This window comes from Cornus florida, unplaced genomic scaffold, assembly GCF_030987335.1.
Source record: "Cornus florida cultivar Cherokee Brave unplaced genomic scaffold, ASM3098733v1 CherokeeBrave_3.0.0_Hap2_Chr02, whole genome shotgun sequence".
NCBI lineage: Eukaryota > Viridiplantae > Streptophyta > Magnoliopsida > Cornales > Cornaceae > Cornus > Cornus florida.
Genome location: NW_026775572.1, coordinates 54,976,960 through 55,001,681, shown reverse-complemented (window position 1 = coordinate 55,001,681; position 24,722 = coordinate 54,976,960). Strand labels below are relative to the sequence as shown.

General features: G+C 31.1%; 2 protein-coding genes across 2 annotated transcripts; one reads left to right on the top strand and one right to left on the bottom strand.

Annotated features, from left to right (window-relative positions):
* Positions 1 to 4,280: 4,280 nt before the first annotated feature.
* On the top strand, positions 4,281 to 8,795 carry LOC132295021 (S-adenosyl-L-methionine-dependent uroporphyrinogen III methyltransferase, chloroplastic). Its single transcript, XM_059793092.1, has 5 exons — positions 4,281 to 5,227; positions 5,808 to 5,885; positions 6,073 to 6,142; positions 7,396 to 7,673; positions 8,009 to 8,795. The coding sequence occupies exons 1-5, from the start codon at positions 4,685 to 4,687 to the stop codon at positions 8,156 to 8,158; spliced, it is 1,119 nt and encodes a 372-aa protein (XP_059649075.1). The 5' UTR covers positions 4,281 to 4,684; the 3' UTR covers positions 8,159 to 8,795.
* Positions 8,796 to 11,899: 3,104 nt separating this feature from the next.
* On the bottom strand, positions 11,900 to 21,214 carry LOC132295020 (beta-glucosidase 12-like). The gene is made up of 13 exons (XM_059793091.1): positions 21,018 to 21,214; positions 20,783 to 20,852; positions 19,023 to 19,081; positions 18,355 to 18,430; positions 15,166 to 15,243; positions 14,948 to 15,035; positions 14,494 to 14,749; positions 14,180 to 14,295; positions 13,347 to 13,564; positions 12,897 to 12,928; positions 12,642 to 12,744; positions 12,450 to 12,552; positions 11,900 to 12,225 (listed from the first exon to the last, which is right to left on the bottom strand). Exons 1-13 carry the CDS (start codon positions 21,171 to 21,173, stop codon positions 12,054 to 12,056), a joined length of 1,527 nt encoding a protein of 508 aa, XP_059649074.1. The 5' UTR covers positions 21,174 to 21,214; the 3' UTR covers positions 11,900 to 12,053.
* Between the last annotated feature and the right edge of the window lie 3,508 nt (positions 21,215 to 24,722).

Here is a 24,722-nt window from a genome sequence, read left to right as displayed (position 1 = left end):
TAGAACTAGAAAGAAAAGAAAAGAAATGAAAAATAAAAAGAAAAGTGAAGTGAATGAAAAGAAAATTTATTTTCTAGCATGCATTTGGTTAAGGTGAAAATTATTCAAGAAAATTGTATTGAAGAGCATAAAAGTTACTAAAAATATTTGTACATACCTAAATTGTCCTTATGTTATATTTTTCTTATTTTATAAAAATAATAAAATAAATAGTAGAATAGTAAAGAATTAATTAGTAGTAATATATATCTAAAAAAAATGATATAGTTTTCAATTAATTGACACTTACAAATTACTATTTGTAGAATTCTAAGTTAAATCAAACTCTACCATCAATAAAGTTATTATTGGTTTGTAATTCTTTGAAATCCAGTAAAAAATAAAATAAAATAATTATTGGTGGCTTACAATTATCGATATAGTTGGTGGACAAAATAGGAATGCAAAATAGAAAGGTATTGCTTTCACGAGAAAATTTTATTTTCGCGTGTTTTGGGCAGAAACGTTTTGGAGAAAATAACGGGTTGCGAGAATTCAAATTTTCTAGAACGTTTCATTTTCATTCTATCCAAATTTTAAAAAAGTTATAATTTTTTTTTTTTTTTTTTTCTACCTAACCAAACAGAGCCTAAAGAGTCGTTAATAGTAGTTTTTTATTTTATATTTTTTATAGTTGGGCAAAATAGCAGCACTCATTTTTTAATATAGACTTTTATGAAGTTTGTATAAATTCATGATGGAACTAAAACTATCTTAAACGCAAGTTCAAATTGAGCCTGAATGAGTTTAGTTTTTAAACAAGCCGAGCCCAAACATTGATGAAGTGAGCCCAAACCTAAGCTGAGTCCACAAACAAGCCAACGAGCCCGAAAGACTCAAACTCGATTTATTTGTGAATTGTGGCCCTATCCGGACTAATGGTAAAGGCATCCAAAACTTTTGGTGGCTTGGAGATGTTAAATGATTTAATAATGACGTGATTGAGATATATTTAATTTTTATAATACTCCATTAGTTTCATGGAGGGATATTATTCTAATTTTATACATAAATGGGGGGTACTAAAAGACACCAAATAAAAAAGATACCTTTTTGTAAATATGGTAACAAATGTAATGATTATTGCAGACGTTCCGCATAAACACCGATCAAGTAGGGCACAAAAAGAGAAAAAGAAAAAAGAAAACTAGGGAGAGGAGGGGGGTTCAAAGGGGATTTCTCCAAACAACCCAATCTTCCAAGGATGATTATCAGGTAACAATGTTTTTTCTCATCCTTGTCCTCTCTCTCTCGTTTATTTATTTTTTATTATTATTATTTTTAATTTTAATTCTTCATAGTTGCATAAACCCTAATTGAATATTTGAGGTAGAAAAGTTATGGAGTTTGTGAATAAATAAAAAACAGATTTAAAAAGGATTGGGTGCATCCAAGAAGAATGTGCAAATTTAAAATATGAGTTTGTGAATTGCAAAAATGAGTTTGTGAATGGTATTGCATTGCTCTTAAAGCATGGATTCGCACTCGTGAAATGTGGCTTAGATTGCAAATAGTTTGAATCAATTTGAAATATGAGTCAATGGATGGTCAAACTTGACTCAAATATTGTTTGTCCAGCAATGGAGTTTGGACTCGATTCACTAAAATATTTTATTCAATTTCACAATAAGAAAGGAGCCACAAAATGTTAGGATTAGAGCCCTAGCCATGCCCTAACCAGTCCGGTCCTTCGAACACAAACTTATGAGAAAGTGATTGACAAATACAAATAAACTTTTATACAAGTTGATTATATTCACATTGTTCATGTAAGCATGTTGTGACTTGTGAGTCAATTTATAAGTCACACGAAAAATGATTTAAAAAATGAATTTGAGCTTGAGCTTGAATCGAACTTCAAATGAAAGTGTTGGATGATTGAATATTGTTTGTCCAGCAATGGAGTTTGGACTCGATTCATTAAAATATTTTATTCAATTTCACAATAAGAAAGGAGCCACAAAATGTTAGGATTAGAGCCCTAGCCATGCCCTAACCAGTCCGGTCCTTCGAACACAAACTTATGAGAAAGTGATTGACAAAAACAAATAAACTTTTATACAAGTTGATTATATTCACATTGTTCATGTAAGCATGTTGTGACTTGTGAGTCAATTTATAAGTCACACGAAAAATGATTTAAAAAATGAATTTGAGCTTGAGCTTGAATCGAACTTCAAATGAAAGTGTTGGATGATTGAATTCATGTACCATGGAGTTTAATGAATTGACTGATATACCATTCAACATTAAATACTTATTGAGACTTTTAATACACTCGTCATACAAATAAAATGGTATCACCAATTAATTAAGTATTATCGGAAGAAATCAAAGAACATCTTTGCAATTCTTTAAGATTTTTTTTTTTTTTTTTGATAGATGGTGAGAACTTTATCTGAATTTAAACTGTACTGACTAATAGCGATAGGACCCACTAAAAGAGATTATTTATATTTACATGTCAAAATATATATGGTTCGTGAATAGTGATACCAAGTGAAATAATTATCACTAAAAGAGATTATTTATATTTACATGTCAAAATTATATATGGTTAGTGAATAGTGATACCAAGTGAAATAATTGGTTATTCTCTTTCTTCAACTGCATATTTGAGATCACATCGGACTAATATTCGAACTTAATTTGGATGTTGGTTAACAAATTTGAATCCAATCCCGAGTTTAAACTAAGTTGAAAAAAAGATTTTAAAGTAAAGAAATTGTTATTAATAAATTATGCATACAAGTTTTAATGAATGGGTTCACAAACACATTTTGAAACATAGTAGCAATAAACATCATAATGCAATAATGCAAGGCGCAATTGTTCCAAGAATATATCACATGTAAAACTGCACCTAAAATAAATAAATAAAAAAACTGATTAAATCAATAAATCAAATCAAATCAATTGATTTAGTTTTGCTTCATTTTTATGAAATTTGTTTATAAGTAGTTAGACTTTAACAAGATCAAATCGAATAGAGCCATTATAGATATATACATAGCATAATAAGATTTAATTTCATTTTTCAGCCACTCAATAGTCGCAATTTGTCCCTTGCTAATGATTTACTCTGAAAAGGCTGCCTTAGCCTTGGCAACAAAATGAGTTCAACGGTCAATGTTTAGTCTGGTATGACAATTTTTACCAGTCAACATACACAAATCACAAATATAATACGGAGTACCATGCATTTTATATACAACAGACAATAAAATGTTATGTTCATAACATTTTTGTAACCATGTATTTAATGTTTCATTTTCATTAATTTTTTTTTTCCTTTTTCATTTTCATTAATGAAATTGTATTTTTGTCAGGTAAAAAAGTTGGGCTGAATTATTGGACTTGGGCTAGTTATTGAACTGAATTATAAAATAATTTAGAATCGAAAAACCAAATTGAACTAAACTACATCGTCCTTTGTTGATTTTGGGATCTACTTTGTTCCAATTTTTATAAGATTTGCTTTGCTTCGGTTTTATTGATTTTAGTATCTATTATCTATTTTCATTTAAAATTATATAAAATAAGGTGCTTTTTGATTATTCAATTCAATACTTAATTTTGAATAGCACTTAATTTATTCAAGATTAAATGTTTATTCAACTAAGTACATGCAATTTGGATATATCTGAAAACGATTAACATTACTTAAAATGGGATAAAATTTTCAATGACAATAATGTTTCTTATCTAAGTACATTTTTTTTTTTACAAGGCAATAAGGGTTAGAATTAGATTAATAGATACATAAAATCAAAACTTGACACTCCAAAATTCACTGGAGGTACTAACTCACTGAACTATCGAGTCATCTACATTAAGTATCGTTAAAAAAATTAAAAAAATATATATTTCAAGTACCACTTAAAAATTTAAAAGCTTAAAATTTAGATTTTTATAAAACACCACATAACTAATTTCAGTAATGTTCTTGTGCAACCCTGCTCATTATTTAAAGGATAAGTGTGATAGGTGGTACGCTTGCTCTTTCACAGTTATGTGAGACTTCCGTTTGAATTACCTTACTTAGGAAAGTAAGTTGCAACTCCAAACTTCTTTCACACAAAAGTTTGACTTAACATTGGGTCAAAGACCGATCAACCATCGGGTTGAGCGATTTTTCCCATCCGGATCCCACTTGGGACACACCTCTTAATGGGCCCATATATTATTCGGCCGCCTGGTCCAAATTTAAAGCCGCCTCTATCTCCGGCTGCCATCCAAAGCCGCCTCTATTTCTCCCAAACACTCTGCAGCTTCCTCCATGGCTTCCAACAGCTAATTTTCTCTACACCTTCACGCACACAAAACTTCAGAAGAATCAAATGAATTATTAACACGTGTCTTCCATAGTAACACTTGTCACAATAGTGTATTTCAATAACTTAATGTTTGATTCCAATTGGTCCAATCTATAACATACCATGGACTTCATTGTAGGAACACCAAAAGTTCCCAAAGAACCTCCTGTCCCTATTAAAACCCCAAAAGCTACAATTGCCTTCCCAGCCCCTCCAAAGCTCAATTCAACATAAACCCTCTCTCTCTCTCTATATATATACACACACGCGCGCACAAAAACACACACACTGATTTCAAATCAAATTCATTTCTCTCGCTCTCTATTGAGATGGCTCTTGTTTGTAGACTTCAATCTTTCTCTTCTTATTCTTCGACCCAATTCAGCAAAACTAATTCCTTCAACTTAAACCCAATTTGTTCCATATCATACTCATCTTCTTCATCACCATCCTCACCCTTCACAGAGAGGCACTCAATCGAACGCTACCAAAGAGACAACTGGCTATACAAAACCCAGTTGGAGCAGACCTCTTCCTGTCCGCTTCCACCTGATCCCAGCTCAATCAGAGACTACGACATATCTCTGCAACTACCGGAGCTCAAGAAACTGCTTCAGGTGTTGAGAGAGAAGAGAGAGAGTGGTGGGTTTGGGAAGGAGGAGGGAGGAGAGAGAAGGCCAGGGAATGTGTTCTTGGTTGGGACAGGGCCTGGTGACCCAGAGCTGTTGACACTCAAGGCTCTGAGAGTGATCCAGAGTGCTGATCTTTTGTTGTATGATCGATTGGTGTCCAATGATGTGATGGATTTGGTGGGTCCTGAATCTAGGCTTCTCTATGTTGGCAAGACTGCTGGGTACCACAGCCGAACCCAGGTTAGTTTCTTCGTCTACACAGTATATGTATATGCATAATGAGTAAATTTATGTGTGTATGTATGTATATGTTGAGTTTTGGGACATTTATCTCAAATGGGTATTTGGGTTTATTCTGATTTTGCACATAAATTGGAGATGTGGATGACAATTAGCTGAAATTGGATTGTGGGTTTATTTGATTCGTGAGTTTTCTCTCTGATTTTGCTATTATTTTGAAGATTTTTGCAATTCAGAAATGGTGATTTTGCTATTATTTTGGAGATTTTCATACTTCAGAAATGGAGATTAAATTGTATGGTTGCATGAATGTGGTTCCCAATTTTGTTGCTCCGCAAATGGAGGAAAACAAATTAAACAAAAATTCAGAATGTTATTTGGACAAATTAACTGAAAGAAAATTGAGTAGTTGTATTGGCCACTGGACTATGTTTGTGGAGTTCATTGTTCTACGAGGTCCTGAATGATTAACAAATTAAGTTCTAATTTTTTTTTTTCTTTTATTTTTTTGTCATTATATTTTCGGAGCTCGTTAATGGATTATTGTTGTGCAAGAGAAGTAATTCTTGGATTTTTGCAGGAGGAAATTCATGAGTTGCTTCTGAGTTTTGCTGAAGCTGGAGCCAAAGTTGTGAGACTTAAAGGAGGTGATCCACTGGTGAGTTTTCATGTGGAAACTGTTAGAACAAAAACTTCTTAGCTATAAACTTCAACAAGCATGATCTATCAAAAAATAAAAAATAAAAAAAATTGAAACTTCAACAAGCTGTACCTTAGAAATGTTAATTATATTTTTTTTATAATAAACTTTAGTTTTTTGTCCTGAATTTCTGTGGGTGTATCAGGTGTTTGGGAGAGGTGGGGAGGAGATGGATTTCTTGCAACAAAAAGGGATTCAAGTGCAAGTCATTCCAGGTATGATTGTTTGACAGAGTACAAGTCCATCATTAGAATTAGACTTTTTAGGCTTTGTTTCTCCAATTTTAATTCGACAATGAAATTTCCTCTTAATATATTTAGTCTTCATTGTAATGGGATGATTTTAAGATCCTTTGATTGGTATTGTTTGGAAGAGATCGAGTGATGGAATACCTTCATTTCCTTTACACATAGAAAACTTACTGTTCATGAAGCAGAATAAAATGGGCAGAAAAACAAACAAATATGAAAGAGTCACATTAATATATAGGCACGACTTCATTAAAGTGAAAAATGTTGTGACCGATAATCAAATATACTATGCTAACATATCCACATACGCTTTTCTCAAGATGCCTTGAGATTTTCGTTCTCTATGTTCACATGTGCAAAACAATCCGTGCATTGTTCATTGACAAGTAGCATCATGTTGCCATCAATAAAAAAAATGAGAGACAGGACACATCATGTTATCTCAAGTGAAGAGAGTACAAGAATAAAGAAGTATATGGAAGTTGATACTCTTTGTAAATGCCATCACACAACAGGCATGACATTTTTTACTATGAAATATATAAGAGTGGACTCTCCATACGTCCCCAATGTCACCATACGAGGATGAGGAAGATGGATGAAACTATATCATACCCAAAACATTTTTCAGTACGGCCTTCCTATTCCTCCTAATGCCGTTGTTGTTTCTTCTGGCTGATTTTGTGTTGTTTCTTTTGTTAAATTACTTTTCTTATTTACATGGAATCTCTTGTACCCTTCATTGTACCTGTGTCAATACGATTTTGCCCATGTATGGATATGGCCATAGAACATGTGTTGACACAAAGTCAAATTAGACAGGGGACACCCCTCTCTTAACACTTTATGTGTGGTGATATAAGAAGAAAAAACTCAAATTTGATGTTGGTGAAGGTTTCATATTTTTGATATAAATGGAATTCCCTTTCTTCATCTATAGTCATCCATTTAAGTTTTAACTAAGTGCATCTTAAAAGAACAATAACATAATATATTATACTATTACATAATATATAATTTTTTCAAACATTTAGGATGCCTTTATGTAATGGTACCCAACTTTGCAGCACATTTAGTGCCAAGTCCTTGTATTGTGAGATTTAGTATTGAGGATGTTTGACACTTTGATACACATCCACACTCGATACACATACCTGATTCCATGTGGTTAGCCTTGGGGAGATATTTATATAATTCATATCCTCAATGCTTTGCAGGTATCACTGCCGCTTCAGGAATAGCAGCAGAACTGGGGATCCCTTTAACCCACCGTGGTGTTGCAAATAGTGTTAGATTTCTCACGGGCCACTCAAGAAATGGAGGAACAGACCCCCTTTTTGTTGCAGAAAATGCAGCGGATCCTGATTCAACTTTGGTTGTTTATATGGGTTTGTCAACTCTCCCTTCTCTTGCACAAAAGTTGATACACCACGGTTTGCCACCCAATACACCAGCTGCTGCAGTAGAGCGAGGAACCACGCCTCAACAACGCATTGTAAGCAAACATAATCCTCAACCTATGTTAATTTTTCTGTGTTTAATGCTAATTTTTGATATATTTTTTTTCACCCAATGTCGCAGATTTTAAGTTTCTGTCTTTCATTTTAATTTCGTTTCTGAATGCATCTTCAATGTATCTGGTGCAAGTCTAACTCTTTAAAACACAAGTCTATGGGATTATGGTCTCCATGATTGAGCCTTGTTACATTATTTTCTTGAGCATTGGTTTGAGGGTCAACCCTTGTGTACATTTTATGCAGGGTTATGTGTATATATACTTGCGCATTTCAATGCCTTTGATTAATTGCAGTTGCATTTGCAATTATACAGGTATTTGCAGAGCTCAAGGATCTTGCTGATAAAATTACGTTCACCCAGTTAGTATCACCAACTCTAATCATCATTGGGAAGGTTGTTGCACTTTCACCATTCTGGCCGCATTCTTCTGTAGAGGCATCCGTTTTACTGGAAGCCAAGTAGAAATTTGAAACTCAGAAATGAAAGCAAGCGTTGTCTATGGGTGTACTTATTGGCACTGCACGTTCCAGTTGCAACGCAAGCTAGCTGTTTTTAATGAAAGCTATCAGTTTTGGAAATTGGTTTTTGTGGAAGGGCTCACATTTGAGTCTCAAATTATTTGAGTATTTCTCAGTGTATTAAGTAGAGAAGATAGCAGAATACGCGCTGGTGGTTGAAATCTATACTGAATTATTGATGGAAACCTCTCAACAAGGGGAACATGGTCTTGAACTCCACTTACCGGCAACAGAAGAAAGCAAGCTTTTTAAATTTTAATTATCTTTTTCTTTATTTATTAAAATGAGTTAATAAATTTTTTTTTTTTTTTTTGGTAAGAATTAAATTTAATTACATACAAATGTGATTGTATCTTTTGATAAATCTGGCATTAATTGAATGATTTTCTTCCTATAACATGTTTAGTCTTGTGGGCATGGATTAGTTGTGAATTGTGGTGTAAACAGAATGCTTGACATTCACAGAGGGTGGATGGTTTGTATGTTGGCTTTCACTGATATTCAAAGTGTGTAACAGTTGTTTGATCTGTATATACATGATTTGGCTTGCTTAATAATGGATTATCAGAATTGTGCTTACAGTTAGGGGATTTAATGAGTCATCATCAGTGACCAAGTTCTTGCCTTGAATGTGTTACGACAACCGTTCGGTCCCTTGCTTCGTTCCTATTGTTTCTTTTCTGCAGCAAGAACAGAAGTTCGAAGTAGGTTTCAAATATTTCTTTGCCACTTCGAGTTTGGAAATGGGAAGGAGCCACTTGTTTGGTTTGAGTACGAAAGTAGTCATTTTGCGTAAAATAATGTCAAAGTTGTGTTTGGACAAAAAAAAAAAACAGACGACCTTTGGAAAGGGAAGAAGAAATTGTTCTTCGAAACTCGGATTATAAAATCCAGTAGTCCATTGACCTTACTGGTTCATTGTATTCAAGTCACGTGCCTTCATTTTTCTCATTCTTGAGGATTTGTCCAATTTGCCAACACCACTTTCTTGACATCCCGAAGAGATTTTGTCTGTTGTGTGGATTTTGTGGTTGATTAGGGTTTGTCAGGACACCAAAAAAGAATTGGATTATTCTTACCACTCGTATTTGCACTGGTCATAATGAATGTTGGCGGTCTGATCAACATACGATTCTGGTGGGGCTGGTGAAACTTCGTGATCCGGATCAATATTACAGAATCGCAATGAGAAAACTATTGCGATTCTTAGGTCAAATCATACTTGAATGAGTTGTGTTACTCGACCTAAGATGTATTCTTCTGTTACTAATTTTTCGTTGCACTTTTTCAATATTCACATAGTTTTGTCATGAAAGAAACAAAACTTGAATACGTGATTCATTTTCAATAATGTCTCAAAATTGTGGGATGTCTCTAATTTAATGCCACGTCTGAAGTTTTTTTAATGCGTTTTATATTTATTCGTGAGCCATTGAGCTAACTAAACTCAGTACGAAAAGTTACCTAGTAAGTATAGAGCGGAGTATGAATGATTTTGTTCTATGATGTCTAGTTATGAATGTTGTAATTACAAGGGTTAGAATCATAAAACCCCCTTAAATATTACACAATGCAATCAAATGTGTGTGTATTGTGTTGGGGATTTTGGATATATATTTTTATACAATTTAATTTTTAAGTCCATTCACATAATTTTATTAAAATTCACTTTAACTAAAACACTAATATATTCATATCATTATATAATCATACCACATTATATATACACTGAAATAATAGGTTTGTAAAATATATAAAATCAATAAGAGAAGAATAAAGAAACCTCTTGCCTATGTAATGGAATCAAATGTGTGTGTATTGTGTTGGGGATTTTGGATATATATTTTTATACAATTTAATTTTTAAGTCCATTCACATAATTTTATTAAAATTCACTTTAACTAAAACACTAATATATTCATATCATTATATAATCATACCACATTATATATATACTGAAATAATAGGTCTGTAAAATATATAAAATCAATAAGAGAAGAATAAAGAAACCTCTTGCCTATGTAATGGAGAGGCATGCAGTATGCGCTGTCCTAAAGCCTTTACAGTCTCCCTACGTGCAGGTTGTGACGACTATGAAATGTTCCAAGATACAACTCCTTAAATATTACACAATGCAATAGTTATGAATGTTGTAATTACAAAGGTTATAATCATACCACATTATATATATACTGAAATAATAGGTCTGTAAAATATATAAAATCAATAAGAGAAGAATAAAGAAACCTCTTGCCTATGTAATGGAGAGGCATGCAGTATGCGCTGTCCTAAAGCCTTTACAGTCTCCCTACGTGCAGGTTGTGACGACTATGAAATGTTCCAAGATACAACTCCTTAAATATTACACAATGCAATAGTTATGAATGTTGTAATTACAAGGGTTAGAATCATAAAACCCCCTTAAATATTACACAATGCAATCAAATGTGTGTGTATTGTGTTGGGGATTTTGGATATATATTTTTATACAATTTAATTTTTAAGTCCATTCACATAATTTTATTAAAATTCACTTTAACTAAAACACTAATATATTCATATCATTATATAATCATACCACATTATATATATACTGAAATAATAGGTCTGTAAAATATATAAAATCAATAAGAGAAGAATAAAGAAACCTCTTGCCTATGTAATGGAGAGGCATGCAGTATGCGCTGTCCTAAAGCCTTTACAGTCTCCCTACGTGTAGGTTGTGACGACTATGAAATGTTCCAAGATACAACTCCTTAAATATTACACAATGCAATAGTTATGAATGTTGTAATTACAAGGGTTAGAATCATAAAACCCCCTTAAATATTACACAATGCAATCAAATGTGTGTGTATTGTGTTGGGGATTTTGGATATATATTTTTATACAATTTAATTTTTAAGTCCATTCACATAATTTTATTAAAATTCACTTTAACTAAAACACTAATATATTCATATCATTATATAATCATACCACATTATATATATACTGAAATAATAGGTCTGTAAAATATATAAAATCAATAAGAGAAGAATAAAGAAACCTCTTGCCTATGTAATGGAGAGGCATGCAGTATGCGCTGTCCTAAAGCCTTTACAGTCTCCCTACGTGCAGGTTGTGACGACTATGAAATGTTCCAAGATACAACTCCAATGTCCTCCATACGCACGTTCACAGAGTGACGATTACCAAGTCTTGTAGTGTCACGTTGCCCATAAACTCAGATATATAATTGAATATATATAATATAGTATTTGGTTGAAGAATGAAGGAATGAGTTTTTAAGAAAAGGAAGTAAGAACTCTTTTATTTGTTTGAATACTCTTACTATTTAGAGGCCACTACTTACCTATTCGCGAAAGGACACGTCATTTCTCAAAAGACTTTTCACCGTTAACTTTTCATACCCATTCAAACACTTTACCATTAAAGAAGTTTTAAAAACTTCATCGTTAAAAACCTAACCTATTGTACCTAAGAGCTGCAGAGAGTCGTGAACATATTTTTCACCAATGTGAGCTCAAAATCAATGTGGAATGAGCTATAAACCTAAATATGATTTGGTAAGACAATCCAAATCCATGAACAATTAATGAAATTAGTAACAAAGATTTTTTCATATTTTATTTTCAACAAGCGATACTTAGAGCTAGCTAGCACATTGCACAATCCTTAAATATCAAATCCAAAAACGAACATATATGCCACACATTCCATTCTAAATCAGAAGCTCTAACCATATGTATCAAATCCATATGTTGATCTTCCCCTTATTTGATCCAAACTGAGTGGAAAACCAAAGCAAAGTACTCATTAGCTTAGAACAATTAAAGCTACATTTTCTTGAGGAATTTCTTGAACCAAAGGGCTGTGTACTTGGGGTATCTCTTCAGTCCATCTTTGAAATCTACATAGTTGAGACCAAACCTCGTAGTGTATCCTGAACTCCATTCGAAATTGTCTAGAAATGACCATGCATAGTAGCCCTTAATATTCACACCCTTCCTGTCAACATCCAAAACTTGCTTCAACAATCATATCGTTGTCTTAAAACTCGAAAATTGGTTCAGTAACATTTTTTTGTTTTCATAGAATTAAAAATTTAAAAAATTGTATTAAAACTGGTTTGGATGTTAGTTTATCTGAAAACTGTTTTTTGAAAATTCATAAAAAAAAATTTGTTTTTGAAGAACTGACTTTTATGGTTTTTCGAAATTTTGAGAACTCACTTAATGGCTTTTATAACGGCCAAAAGATGGCGATGGTAGAAATCTATCCTTTGATAATCCTTGACGCCTTCCTTAGCTGTGCTATTGTTATAGTCACCCATGCCTGGAAAAAAAAAATGCTAGATATTAACTCCGAAATTAGGTGAGCTAAAATTGAATCAACAAAATGTAGAGGTGATAATTTTGCCTTACCATTTTCTGCAATGTAAATAGTTGGATTGTTGTATTTTTCTTTTGTGTAGACCAGAAGATCATAGAGTCCATGTGGATATACGAAAAAAGCGCTAACACCAGTCTGCAAAATTCATATGTTACAAGTAAATTGTGATATGAATAAAAAAAATTTGTTTGTAGAAATTAACCAACTGAACTATGTATTGTAATTTTAATTATTATTTTTTTCTCGACTTTTATTGCCAGCTTCACACGTTCCTCTTGCAAACTTACCGGGTCACCAATTGGTTTTCCATTTCGGTACGCTGGGAAAAAAACAAAAAACAAAAAACAAAATAAATGTGACTGAATGCATTGGTAGTAAAAGAATAAAAAATAAAAATAAAAATAAACGAATGACGCATTTTGTTAGAATTACAAGACTTCACCCATTTCTTATTTTTGAGTTTTGTTGAAATATACTTAGTCTAGTTTTTATAAAAATTCTTCTCAAGAACTTAAAAAATAAAAAATTATTTTAAGAAAACTATAAAGATAGTTACTATAATACAGTTTAACTAAATTGTGATGAACAATAAAATAGATTTTGTATGTGAATATTTTATTTTTTATTTTGTTCAGTTCTGGGAAAACAAAACATTAAACCAAATAGGGTTTTGAAACCGAAAAATATGTTAATTCAAGTAAGGGGCTTTATAATATTATGTTTTAGAATGAACTCACTTGTAAGTTTAGCAAGACTATCAGCTTTGGCACTGACATTAATACTGTTAGCAAAAGGAACATTAGCAGCAAAATTTGCAGTGTAGTAATTTATTCCAAGGACATCCATGGACCCTTTTAGCATCGCAGATTGCTCAGCAGTGAACTTTGGCAGTCGTTTTCCGACTAGCTTACGCATTATGGGTGGATAATCACCATAAACTACCGGGTGAAGAAACCTGTAAAAAAACATTTTAATTTACTCAGCATTTTTTGCACGCTATAAATACTCATTTAAAGGAGTAGTAATACTTGAATTGAACGATAAGTTTTGATTAATCATGTTTACTAAATATAATAAAGTGAAGGGTCCTACTTTCTTAAATCAATCAAAACTTGTAGGTCTAACAAACCATTTTAAGTAATCAGTTCAAAAATTATTTTCCCAAGAAAAATGAGTAACACAAACTTACCATTTTAACCGATATATTTAATAATTTATTTAAATTTTTATAGATTCCAAAAAAACTATATCAATTAAATGGTTAAATATGGAGAATTTATAACTAATCTCCTAAGAGAACTTTCTCTCAAGCGCATTACTGTATATATGTTATAAGCAATAATTAAATATATCTATATGGTAACATTGTGACAAAGTATTAAGCAATGTAGTTATATTCTAAAAAATACAATGATGTTATGTTCGGAGCCTCGAATTAGTATCTTGAATTTGAAATTACAAAAAATTTAATTTAAATTTTGTACTAATTTTTTTTTTTTCATATTTAAATCTAAGACACGGATTCGATACCCATAGCATGAGAATGTTTAAATCTACCATAGATACTCACCATCCATACATAAAATCAAGGGCTCGTTCAGCTGCTTTGTGGTTAATTTTGGACCTCGAGTAGGGCACAAACCAATGAGACACTGTTGTTATCCCTATCTGGCCCTTTTGTTTAGCCTACACAAAATCACCACCATTAAGAATACTTGTCACATAAAATAATTCATTTTGATATATATATATCACATAAAGTAATTCATTTTGATACGATATATATATATATATATATATATATATATATATATATATATATATATCCATGTTTTTTGTGAATTGGATCATGAAATATATACCAATGTCAATGTCTCTAATCACCTGGTATTTTTGCTTGTACAGTTTCACTGTTATTGCATGACAAAGGAGCATATTGTGGCCAACAATATAAGGCTCCGTGGCGGAGTTACCGGCCGGGCAATCGTTGTTCATCCAAGAAGAACACCGTCCGGGTGCCTTGGTTCCCACATCATAGCCATCAATGGTGAAAATCCATGGTTCATTTATCGTCATCCAATTCTTTACTCTATCACCAAATTCTTTAAAGCACACTTCTGCGAAATCAACAAAGTCATCCCTGCCAATCAAAAAAAGAAAAAAAAAAAAAAAAATTCAAATTGTTTGATTAGGGGAAATTCAAATATATATATATATATTTATTAACTTGATTTATCATGGTAAACTGTCGTGAGAGTTTTAATATTTATATATGTTTTAATAGAACTTTTATTTACTGTAGATATAAAAATCATAAAATATTGAGGGTTTTACTTACACTATCCGAGTGCTTAAAAAGCCACCATACTCATCTTCTAGAGCTTGGGGAAGATCCCAGTGAAAGATTGTCACCGCGGGTTGTATACCTGGCCATTTTTTGCAGAAGAAGTATGTGAACGGTAGGCATTTTTTTTTTTTTTTTTTTTTTTTTTTTTTTTTTTTTGCAGAAGAATTAAATATGTGTTTGTGTGTGTGTGAGAGAGAGAGAGGACGAACCATTTGCTAGTAGCTCGTTGATGAGATTGTTATAGAAGGCAACACCTTCCTTGTTCACTCCACCACTCAGCTTCCCAGCTAATTAACCAAAAAAAAATAATTTAAATAAGAAAAAAACCGATTATAGAAAGGAACAAAAAAAAAATTGACAACAATATACATGACATATATATATTTTTATTTCATTTGGATGATAAACACAAATAATTATATATAAATTAAAAGCATTACATCAATCAGGAAAATGATAGAAGTCCCGATTTATGTCGAACTAATTAAAAACATTTATTTAAAGAGATAATCGAATCTTATCTAATATTTAACGAGAATTCTTGTTGGATACTAATTATTGGAGTGGCACAAAAAAATTAAAAATTATTCTAGCTTTACTCATCATTAAATGCATAAAAGGAGAATTTCTTTTGGAACTTTAAAATTTATTTTATAAGTTCTAAAGTGGTTTAAATTTTGAAACTCATTAGTCAAGGCAGAAAAAAGAAGTTTTGGATGACAGGTATGATTTGGGTCACCAAATACACTGCCAGGTCCCATTTATGTATGATTTGGGTCACCAAATACACTGCCAGGTGCCTAACCCGGCCCACTAACTAGGTGGACGAGCTTGGGCTTGGGCTTGGGCTTGGGCTTAGGTTTGGGTCTAAATGGTATTAAATACCACTTCTGCGAGAAGTGGGCTAATCCCGGCCCATGGGCCTAAAATTTGTTATAAATAAGATATAATATGTCAATAATATAATGTGTACATATAGTGGGTGTTAGTGTGTGTGTGTGTATATATATATATAAACAATTACTTTCCTCTTTATTTAGAAAAAAAACTTCTTTCCTCTTTATTTACCAAAAAAAAAAAAAAAAAAAACTACTTTTCTTTTCTTTTTTATTTATTTTAACTTAATCATCTTTATCCCTTTTTATCCCTTATATAGAGACTCAATTCTTATGGTGTTACCGGAGTGATAAAGACTAGTTCTCAGGTGTCCCCACCTATGAATCTATGATCATAAATTCAAATTCCCTACCCCTAAAAAGAATAATTAAAATAATAATAATAATAATAATAATAAATCCATTGCTAGTTATATAGTGTGTAGTTTGCCCAAGGTGATGGAGTGTAATTTACTCAAAATATTTCTTATATAATATACAATATTAAATACTCTCTTTTTTAAAATAAGTGTTATTTATTTATTTTTTTTTGTCTGTTTTAAAATAATAGTTCATTATTTTTTTTTTATAACAATATATTTCAAATTTAAATATTCAAAACCTAAAATTTCAAAATAATAATCTACTTTTGTTTTAATTTAAAATTTAAAATTTAAATATTTAAAACTTAAAAAAAATAAGCTAGTAACATTTTCAGAGACAATACCTCCTTAAAAATTACTATTCCCCCTCAACAATACTTAAATTGGGACATTTTTGAATCAGTATTGTTTCAGAGGAAGAGATATGATTAGATTGTACTCTCTCTCTCTCTATATGATTAGATTGTACTCTCTCTCTCTCTCTCTATATATATATATATACACACACACACGATGGAAAACCTTGAGTGGGTCGTCCTGTCACGTAATTACATCGATTCGTGTAATCATCACCAATCTTTGGCACCACATATCACTGTCACCTAACCTTTAAAGCTTTTGGGGGAACAATAATACCCCACAAAAAAATTAAAAAAATGTGGCTAGTTCAATTATCACGCATGCATGATTTGATGTTACGAATTGTGCTCGTTGCACTATTTGGATCGGTTATGTATATTATATATATATATATATATTAGCTCTTTTTTGAACACTAACATCCCTCGCCAGCTTAATTCATTTTAATAATAAAAATAAAAAATATATCTCAACTTGTAAAATAACAAATTTATCCATACCTATGTCCTGTCTAACCCAACATCGGCTCTTCCCTCCCTCCACATCCGCTGCCACCACAATGGCCGCCGCTTCCACCTACCGCTATCATCTCCTTTCAGCCATGATCGCCGCCACAATCTCTCTACACCCACCGCCACAGCCAATGCCACCATCTCTCTCCACCCACCTATGATTACACAATATCACCATCTATCTTATCACCACCACCATGGTTGATCTGTGCCCGCGGTGGCCCAATAAGCCGCTGTGAGAGTGAGGAGGAGGTTAGTTGCAGATGGACGGTACAAAAAGGAAGTGGATCGCGGCGGTAGAAGTTGAAGTGGATTAGGGTTTGTGGAATTTTGTGAAGGAATCCAAATTGATTTGTGGCTTGTGGATCGCGGCAGAGGCGCCAATAAGGGGTTGCTCATCTTCTTGTCGACCGACATTCATTTTGTAGGTATATTTGTGTATTTTAATTCTCTCTTTCAATCGAGTTTTTGTAGAGAAAGAAAAAAAAAGGTTTGATTTAGAAAGGAAATCTTTATTTGTGTTGTATATTTGAGCATTAATTCTGCGATTGCAATCGGGTTTTTGAAGAGAAAAAAGAAAGGATTTTGATTTAGAAAAGGAAAGTTATAGAATTTGGTATGTTTTTATATATATGTATGTATGTATGTATGTATATGTCATAAAAAAAACTCACCAAATTCTTGAATTTTCCTTTTCTAAATAAATCATTCAACAACCCCATTGAATCAATATAGATATATATGTTTTTTGGAAGTTAATCGATATACATGTATTCTTCAGTAATCATACAAAAATATATACAATCAATTGAAATATATGCAGAAACACACGTTCTTAATTTGATGATTTATGTTCATCGGTGAAGTGATTGTGGGTGGGTGGAAGGTTAGAACTATAATTTCAGTATTTAAATAGGTCAATTAATAATTAAAGAACAATAACTTAAATTCATCGTATGTCAAATGTGATAAGAATACTTTTGTTAACTTTATTAAACGTGACTTAACCCTGACTGTCAGAAGAGTAAACCTCACGAGACGTGAGTGTAATTAATTCATATATTATATATATATATATATATATATATATATATATATGTATGCCAAAGATGGTGATGATTACACGAATCGGCGACCCACTCAAGGTTTCCATCATGTTTATATTGTGTTTAACGATTCGATGTATTTGTTGTATGATACAAAATAATTTTCTTTAGTATGACAAATTTTGAGAAATAAAATAGACGGTAGAGATTAACTCATCTTACTAGATAATATTCTGGGCCACGAGATTGAGAATCTGAATACATCCAACCCTATGAACTTCATCAATTGCACATCTTCCTGTACCAACAATTTTTTTTTTCAATTATATTTATAGCAAACTATAAAATAACGTAAAAGTGATTAAAGACACTAGAATACATGTTGTGCATGAAAATTAAATGGCGTACAATTTACTAAAATATATGTTTTGCATGATAAATAAATGGAATACTAAAAAAACAAGAGATTTTTGTTATCACGGTGATATAAATAAAAAACTGTCCCAAATTAGTAGCTAAATAAATTAAATTCATAATTTTTGAAGTAAATTTTTTTTCTTGACAGATCATTTATTTTTAGTTCGAAAGTTCAAGCTATATTTTGTTTATGTTAGGATTCGATCACTAACACTAAGAAAATTTTGTGACGGGACAATAGCAATTTGTTTCGTTATGGTAATTTTTGTTGGGACAATAGTGAAATTTTATAGGTATATATATTAAAATGAGAAAAAAAAAAAAAACAAAAATCTCTAAGTGTTTCCATATATTGATTTATATTAGTATGAGAAAAAAATCTCACCATTCTTGTAAAATAACGTTACATATATTTATCCAAAAAAAAAAAAGAAAATTGACAAAAAAAAGAAGAATAAATGTCAATATGATACCTTGTAACGATGGTAAAAGTCGACCGCCACATCCCCGTTGCTGCCATTCAATATTTTACCTACAATGCCATCTTAATATTAAGAAAAAAAAAAAAAAAAACATTTGTTGACACTGTCATTACTCATTATGCATTATTATTATAGTTTTTAGTTGTAATAAAATTAATTTTAGAAGATTATTTATAAGCATATATGGTCAAAATTAACACGTTATAAATAATAAAATTTGATTAAAGAAAAAAAATGCAAATTTATTCAGAGACTAAAAAAATAAAAAATAATAAAAAGAAAGAAGAGTCTAAAATTCTCTTTAAGGGGGTGGGTCTATGTCAAAATTTTCAAATTATTTGTTTATATTATACATAAAGGGCAAAAATAATAATTAATGGGCCAGTCTGCCCTTGCCTTTTTTATGTAAATGTCCGTATACTCCTTTTAAGGGTTACAGACTTACAGGTTAAAGATAATGGGTCCCACGGGACAACAATATTGAATGAAGCATCTTACTTTTTCTGTTTGGATGTTAGTGTGAGGCAATATTGAACAGACTATTGAGTTCTTGGTTTGGATAGTAGTATATATAACTTACACCACTTTAGAGAGAAATTTAAAGGATTTTAACTCCAAATAAAATAAATGGGTGTCTCTGCATTATTTATTGAAAAAATAAAAAAACCAAACACTATGGTCATTTTAGTAATTGCTGTGACTAACAGCCCTACTAGACAGTAATTGACATACGAATGTGTTTATTATTTTTCAGAGAATGGTTTATACGAATGTGTTGATCAGATTTATATACTTTTAGTGTGAAGTACAAAAAATTATTCTGCTATATAAAAAAATAAAAAAAATAAAAATATTGCAAAAAATATATTTGCTATTTAGTATGTCCATATAAATTCCTATAAATTGAAACTTGTAACAAATTACTCCTTGATTATTAATTTTGACCAATATTTTCTTTTATAAAAATTCCAAAATAACTTTAAAGGCATTTTAAGTATTTCAGTTTTAATTTTTTTTTTAAAAAACCTCAAAAATTCCAAAATACCCCAATTTTTTTTTTTATATATAAAAATCCCAAAATTTGAGATCATTTAAGGTATTCCAGTCTTCGAATTGAAGAATTGTCCTTATTTGCTAAATCTGAAAAATGTAATAATTTTTTTAAACACAGATATATTTGACCATTCTTTATATAGTTGAGTTTTATTTATTTATTATTATTTTTCACTTTATAGATTTTTAAATTTTATATATATAAAAAACGTGAGTCTTCTTTAGCATTGCCCTATGAGGGTACTCCCTAATCCATTTTAGTATCAGGGGCAAAGAAGGGATGAAGAATATTAAGTTAACTATTGCAGGGCTCTGATTAAAAAAAAAAAAACACTCTATTGCATGGTCATATATAGCTAATGTATTCTATTAACCATTCACATCATCATATGGCCTTGGGGGATAGCATATATATATCAATTGGATGCAAGAAAAAAATTCTTACACACATTTTTATTCTATTTATGGAAAACTCTAATCATTGTTATATATATATATATATATATATATATATATATATATATATATATATATTAATGAAAAGGAGAAAACTCCATATATCCATCTCCTTTTTGTAGAATGGAAGTGTAGTTGAGAAAAGACTTTGTTCGAATTTAGCTGATGAAGAAATTCTCTTCTTTGCATAAGATATATATACACACACGTATATGTATAGAGAGAGGGTGTATGAGAGAGACCTGAATATTTGTGAGCGAAAGTATCCCATATGCTTGGTCCTTTCCCTCCTTCTCTAGCAGCACCTTCATACTGCAAAATCATACATAAAAACACATTAAGTTTAGAATGTGAATTATGTGATAAAGATTTCTATGTATATTTAAATTTCATAATCTTAGAAGCTGAAATATTAGATCATCGGAAGTCCAAAACTCATATATATATATATATATATGTATGTATGTATGTAAGTACTTGATAGGAAGATGAGCCTGCTCCAAATAAAAAACCATGAGGAAAGCTGCTACGATTAAACAAAGATGACACTTGACTCGCTAAAGCAAACTCAGTCCTAGCCAACGAGTTGACCAGGACCACCAGGACAAGTAGTAGAGAGCCTTGAATTGCCATACTCAATCTCAATCTGCAGTTGAAAGGTACTCCTCATCACCCCTTTAAATAGATTTTAGAAAAAATGATTTAATTTCATATTTTATTTTATTCTTTCTGGGGAAACATTTGGAAAACATGATTTTTGTTGAAAAAATAAGTAAAAAAATTAAGTTTTCGAGATATATTATATTATTATGTGGTGGACGTTAAAAAATGATAAAGTACTTTCTAAACATCCATGGGTCCCTTCTCATCCGAATAATTAAATGAGGAATCGAATCCTTATCACTGGGCAACACAAACAATAGAGAATGCTAGCTATATCACAAACTTAGCTAGCTGACATGTCAACATTTGAGGTGAAAAAAAAAAATTTGTTCGAATTTGCCACTAAATACACCTAGTTCTCTTCAATCTTTGAATCCTTATTTAATAATTTGGATCTTGGGAAGGGACCCTGAATGTTTAGAAAATACTTTATCATCGTGCAACACAAACCTAGCTAGTTGACATGTTAACATTTAAGGTGAATTTTTTTTTTTTTTTAGAATTTGCCACTAAAGTGATACTTTTTCATTTTTAAGAGGTTGAAGATTTCTTTAGGGCATTTGTAGTATGGGTTTTGTTTTTTATGTTTTTGTTGGGTACCGTAATAGTGAATAGTAAAAAAAAAATCACGTTTCGCAAAAACTTTTTTGTTGTCTAGTGTCGAAACGTTTCGTGAATAGTGATAAAAATAGAAATATCAATTTAGTGTTTTTATATGTTTTCGAACTTGGTACTGTAACGATGAACAATAATTTTTTTTTTTTAGAAACTCAAATGACATTTTTAAACCAACTATTATATTTTTCAAACTTGTAACACTTTTTTACCAGATATGTTTTTATATTTTTACCTTCAAAAATCTTACAACGACGTTATCAAACATGCTTTCAATTACTATTCAAAATACTTATTTTATTTTGAGTAAAAAAAAGGCTAAAAACAAAACGCGTACCAAACAAGCCCTTAGTAACTATTAACATTTTTAAATTTGATTAAAGTGATCGCACACCCTTTTTTTTTTTTTTTACAATTATAGTCTTTTATTTAAAAAAATATATCAAGAAGGTTCCACAACTGATTATTAATGCATTAATACAATTACTACCCTTTATACTATTAACATTTTATTTTTTATTTCTTTTTGTGTCTTGTCGATCAAAAGAGATATTTTTGTAAGTTACGCTATGCGGAATGGATGTGAAAGTTTGATGTAAAAATAATATAGAGGGAGGTGAATAGGTCTTGCTCCTTTATTCAATTTTAAATTATTTTAATTTTATCAAAATAAAACTAAAACAACAACCCACAAAGCAAAAATAAAGTGTAAGTAAAGTAATTCAGGGGAAAAAAAACATGTAAGTAAAGTAAATAAAATTTGAAAGATGATACCAAATTTTGATTGGGTATATATATATATATATACCTCATTCTCTTCAATTTTTGAATCCTTATTTAATTATTCGGGATCTTGAAGAGACCCATATATGGATATTTTAGAAAATACTTTATCATCGTGCAACACAAATGATAGAGAATGGTGAAAAAAAAGAAGTTAGAATTTGCTACTAAAATGATACTTTTTCATTTTTCAAGAGGTTCAAGATTTCTTTAAGGCATATTTAGTATACATTTTGTTTTTAATATTTTTGTTGGATAAATAGTAAAAAAAAAATATGTTTGATAAAAATTGTTTTATTTTGTATAGTATCGAAACGTTTCGTGAATAGTGACTAAAAGTTGAAACATCGATTTGGTGTTTTTATATGTTTTCACACTATAACGTTTGGTATTGTAGTGATGAACAGTAATTTTTTTTAAAAAAAAAAAAACTAAAATGACATTTTTAAACCAACTATTATATTTTTCAAACTTGCAACACTTTTTTACAAAATATGTTTTTATATTTTTGCCTCAAAAAATCTTACAATAAATGGGCATTACCAAACATGTTTCCAATTGTTATTCAAAATTCTCTAAAACAAGTGTTTTGTTTTGGGTTAAAACAAAAGCACAAAAAATAAAACGCATACCAAACAAACCGTTAGTAACATGGACAGACTAAACAAGAAGTCAGGAGGAGCTGAAATATTACTGGAAACTGGAATTATCAATGAACTTTTTTTTTTGGTTAAAGCGTTTAAATTGTTTTTTTTTGGTTAAAGTGCTTACTAGAACAATCCTTGTGTTCTTGTGGACGTTATTCATTTCCCTCGAGTGGTGACCGATCAAATCACTATGTGATTATGTGTGTGTTCTAGAAAGATTGATAGATAAATCTCTTAGATTTTCTAAAAATATAATCTTCCTAAGGCTTATATAATTAATGAAGTTGTAGTGCAAAAGCCATAAATAAATCTAGATGACTATCAGGGTTTATATAGAATTTAGAATGACCAAATCCCTCTGAAAATATAAAAAATTTCATGCACAGGACTTGGTACACTTCTAAACTAACTAGGAAGAAAGCTGAATCAGGATTGCAAAGTTTATATAACCTGTCAGGACTCTTGAACCGGTTCAAGATTCGCAGAAGTATTTTGAAGCCAACCTCGAAAGCCTTGAACCGGTTCAGAAAAGCTTGAACCGGTTCAAGTCTAGCAGACTTGAATTTTAGGTTCATAAAGGCTAAAAACACTGTTTTGGTACGTTCGGAAAATATACCAAGTATAGAATGTGTCTTAATCTCTTTAGATTTTTCCTAAAGTGTTGTTCTTTCCTTTTTTGAATGATTTCAGTCATGGTAGCTTTGAACAACCTTCCAATTCCGCAGTCGTTGTCGATCCCAATATAGTAACTTGAAATTACAACTCCACTCGGACTTGTTTTGTTTCCGATAATTGCTAATTACAAAATTTATATCTCACAGGAAAATCTCTATATTTTGTTGGGAAATACTATGTTTGGTGGAACAATTACAAAAATGGAATGGAATAATGTTTCAAGATCTACTAGAGTGGACGAGAGAAGTAAGAAGAGTTCAATTTGGTGATACGAAAGTAGATTCTAGGTTCAATTATTTGAACTTGGAATTTGCTTGGAATAGGTAAATGTAGTGGAACGGCGAAGAACGAAAAGAGGAAAGAAGATGCTAGGTTTAAGGTGGAGAGATCTTTGTTTGAGGTGGAGATATAGAGGAACATGTGAAAAACAAATTTAAGCCAAGGTGGAGATTGTTGGGTTTTGTGGCTCGAATTAAGTGTATATGTAGTGTTATGAAAAAAGTGAACATATTCAAATTATTTGGAACTAATTCAATTAGGGCGAAATACTAAAATTGAAGATGGAACCAGGTCAACATATTTGGAACTAGTTCAGGGGGGTGAAAATTGAAGTTAGGGAATTTGCAATTGATGTAGTAACTCCTTTTATGCAAGTTGGGAATTCTTGTACAACACGGAATGGGTTGAAGATTTTATAAATAGAGAGAGAAAGAAAGATATAATCATAGATAAAGAAAGTGAGTTGGTATGTGAGAACAAAGAGTGTGTAACCAAATTATTGAAGTAAAGTTGTTCTTCA

Coding starts and splice junctions, on each gene's coding strand:
- LOC132295021 (XM_059793092.1), top strand. CDS start 4,685: ATGGCTCTTGTTTGTAGACTTCAATCTTTCTCTTCTTATTCTTCGACC. Junction 5,886..6,072: donor TTAAAGGAGGTGATCCACTG/GTGAGTTTTCAT, acceptor TGGGTGTATCAG/GTGTTTGGGAGAGGTGGGGA. Junction 6,143..7,395: donor TCAAGTGCAAGTCATTCCAG/GTATGATTGTTT, acceptor AATGCTTTGCAG/GTATCACTGCCGCTTCAGGA.
- LOC132295020 (XM_059793091.1), bottom strand. CDS start 21,173: ATGGCAATTCAAGGCTCTCTACTACTTGTCCTGGTGGTCCTGGTCAAC. Junction 20,853..21,017: donor CAGGCTCATCTTCCTATCAA/GTACTTACATAC, acceptor ATGATTTTGCAG/TATGAAGGTGCTGCTAGAGA. Junction 15,036..15,165: donor CAACGAGCTACTAGCAAATG/GTTCGTCCTCTC, acceptor AAAAATGGCCAG/GTATACAACCCGCGGTGACA.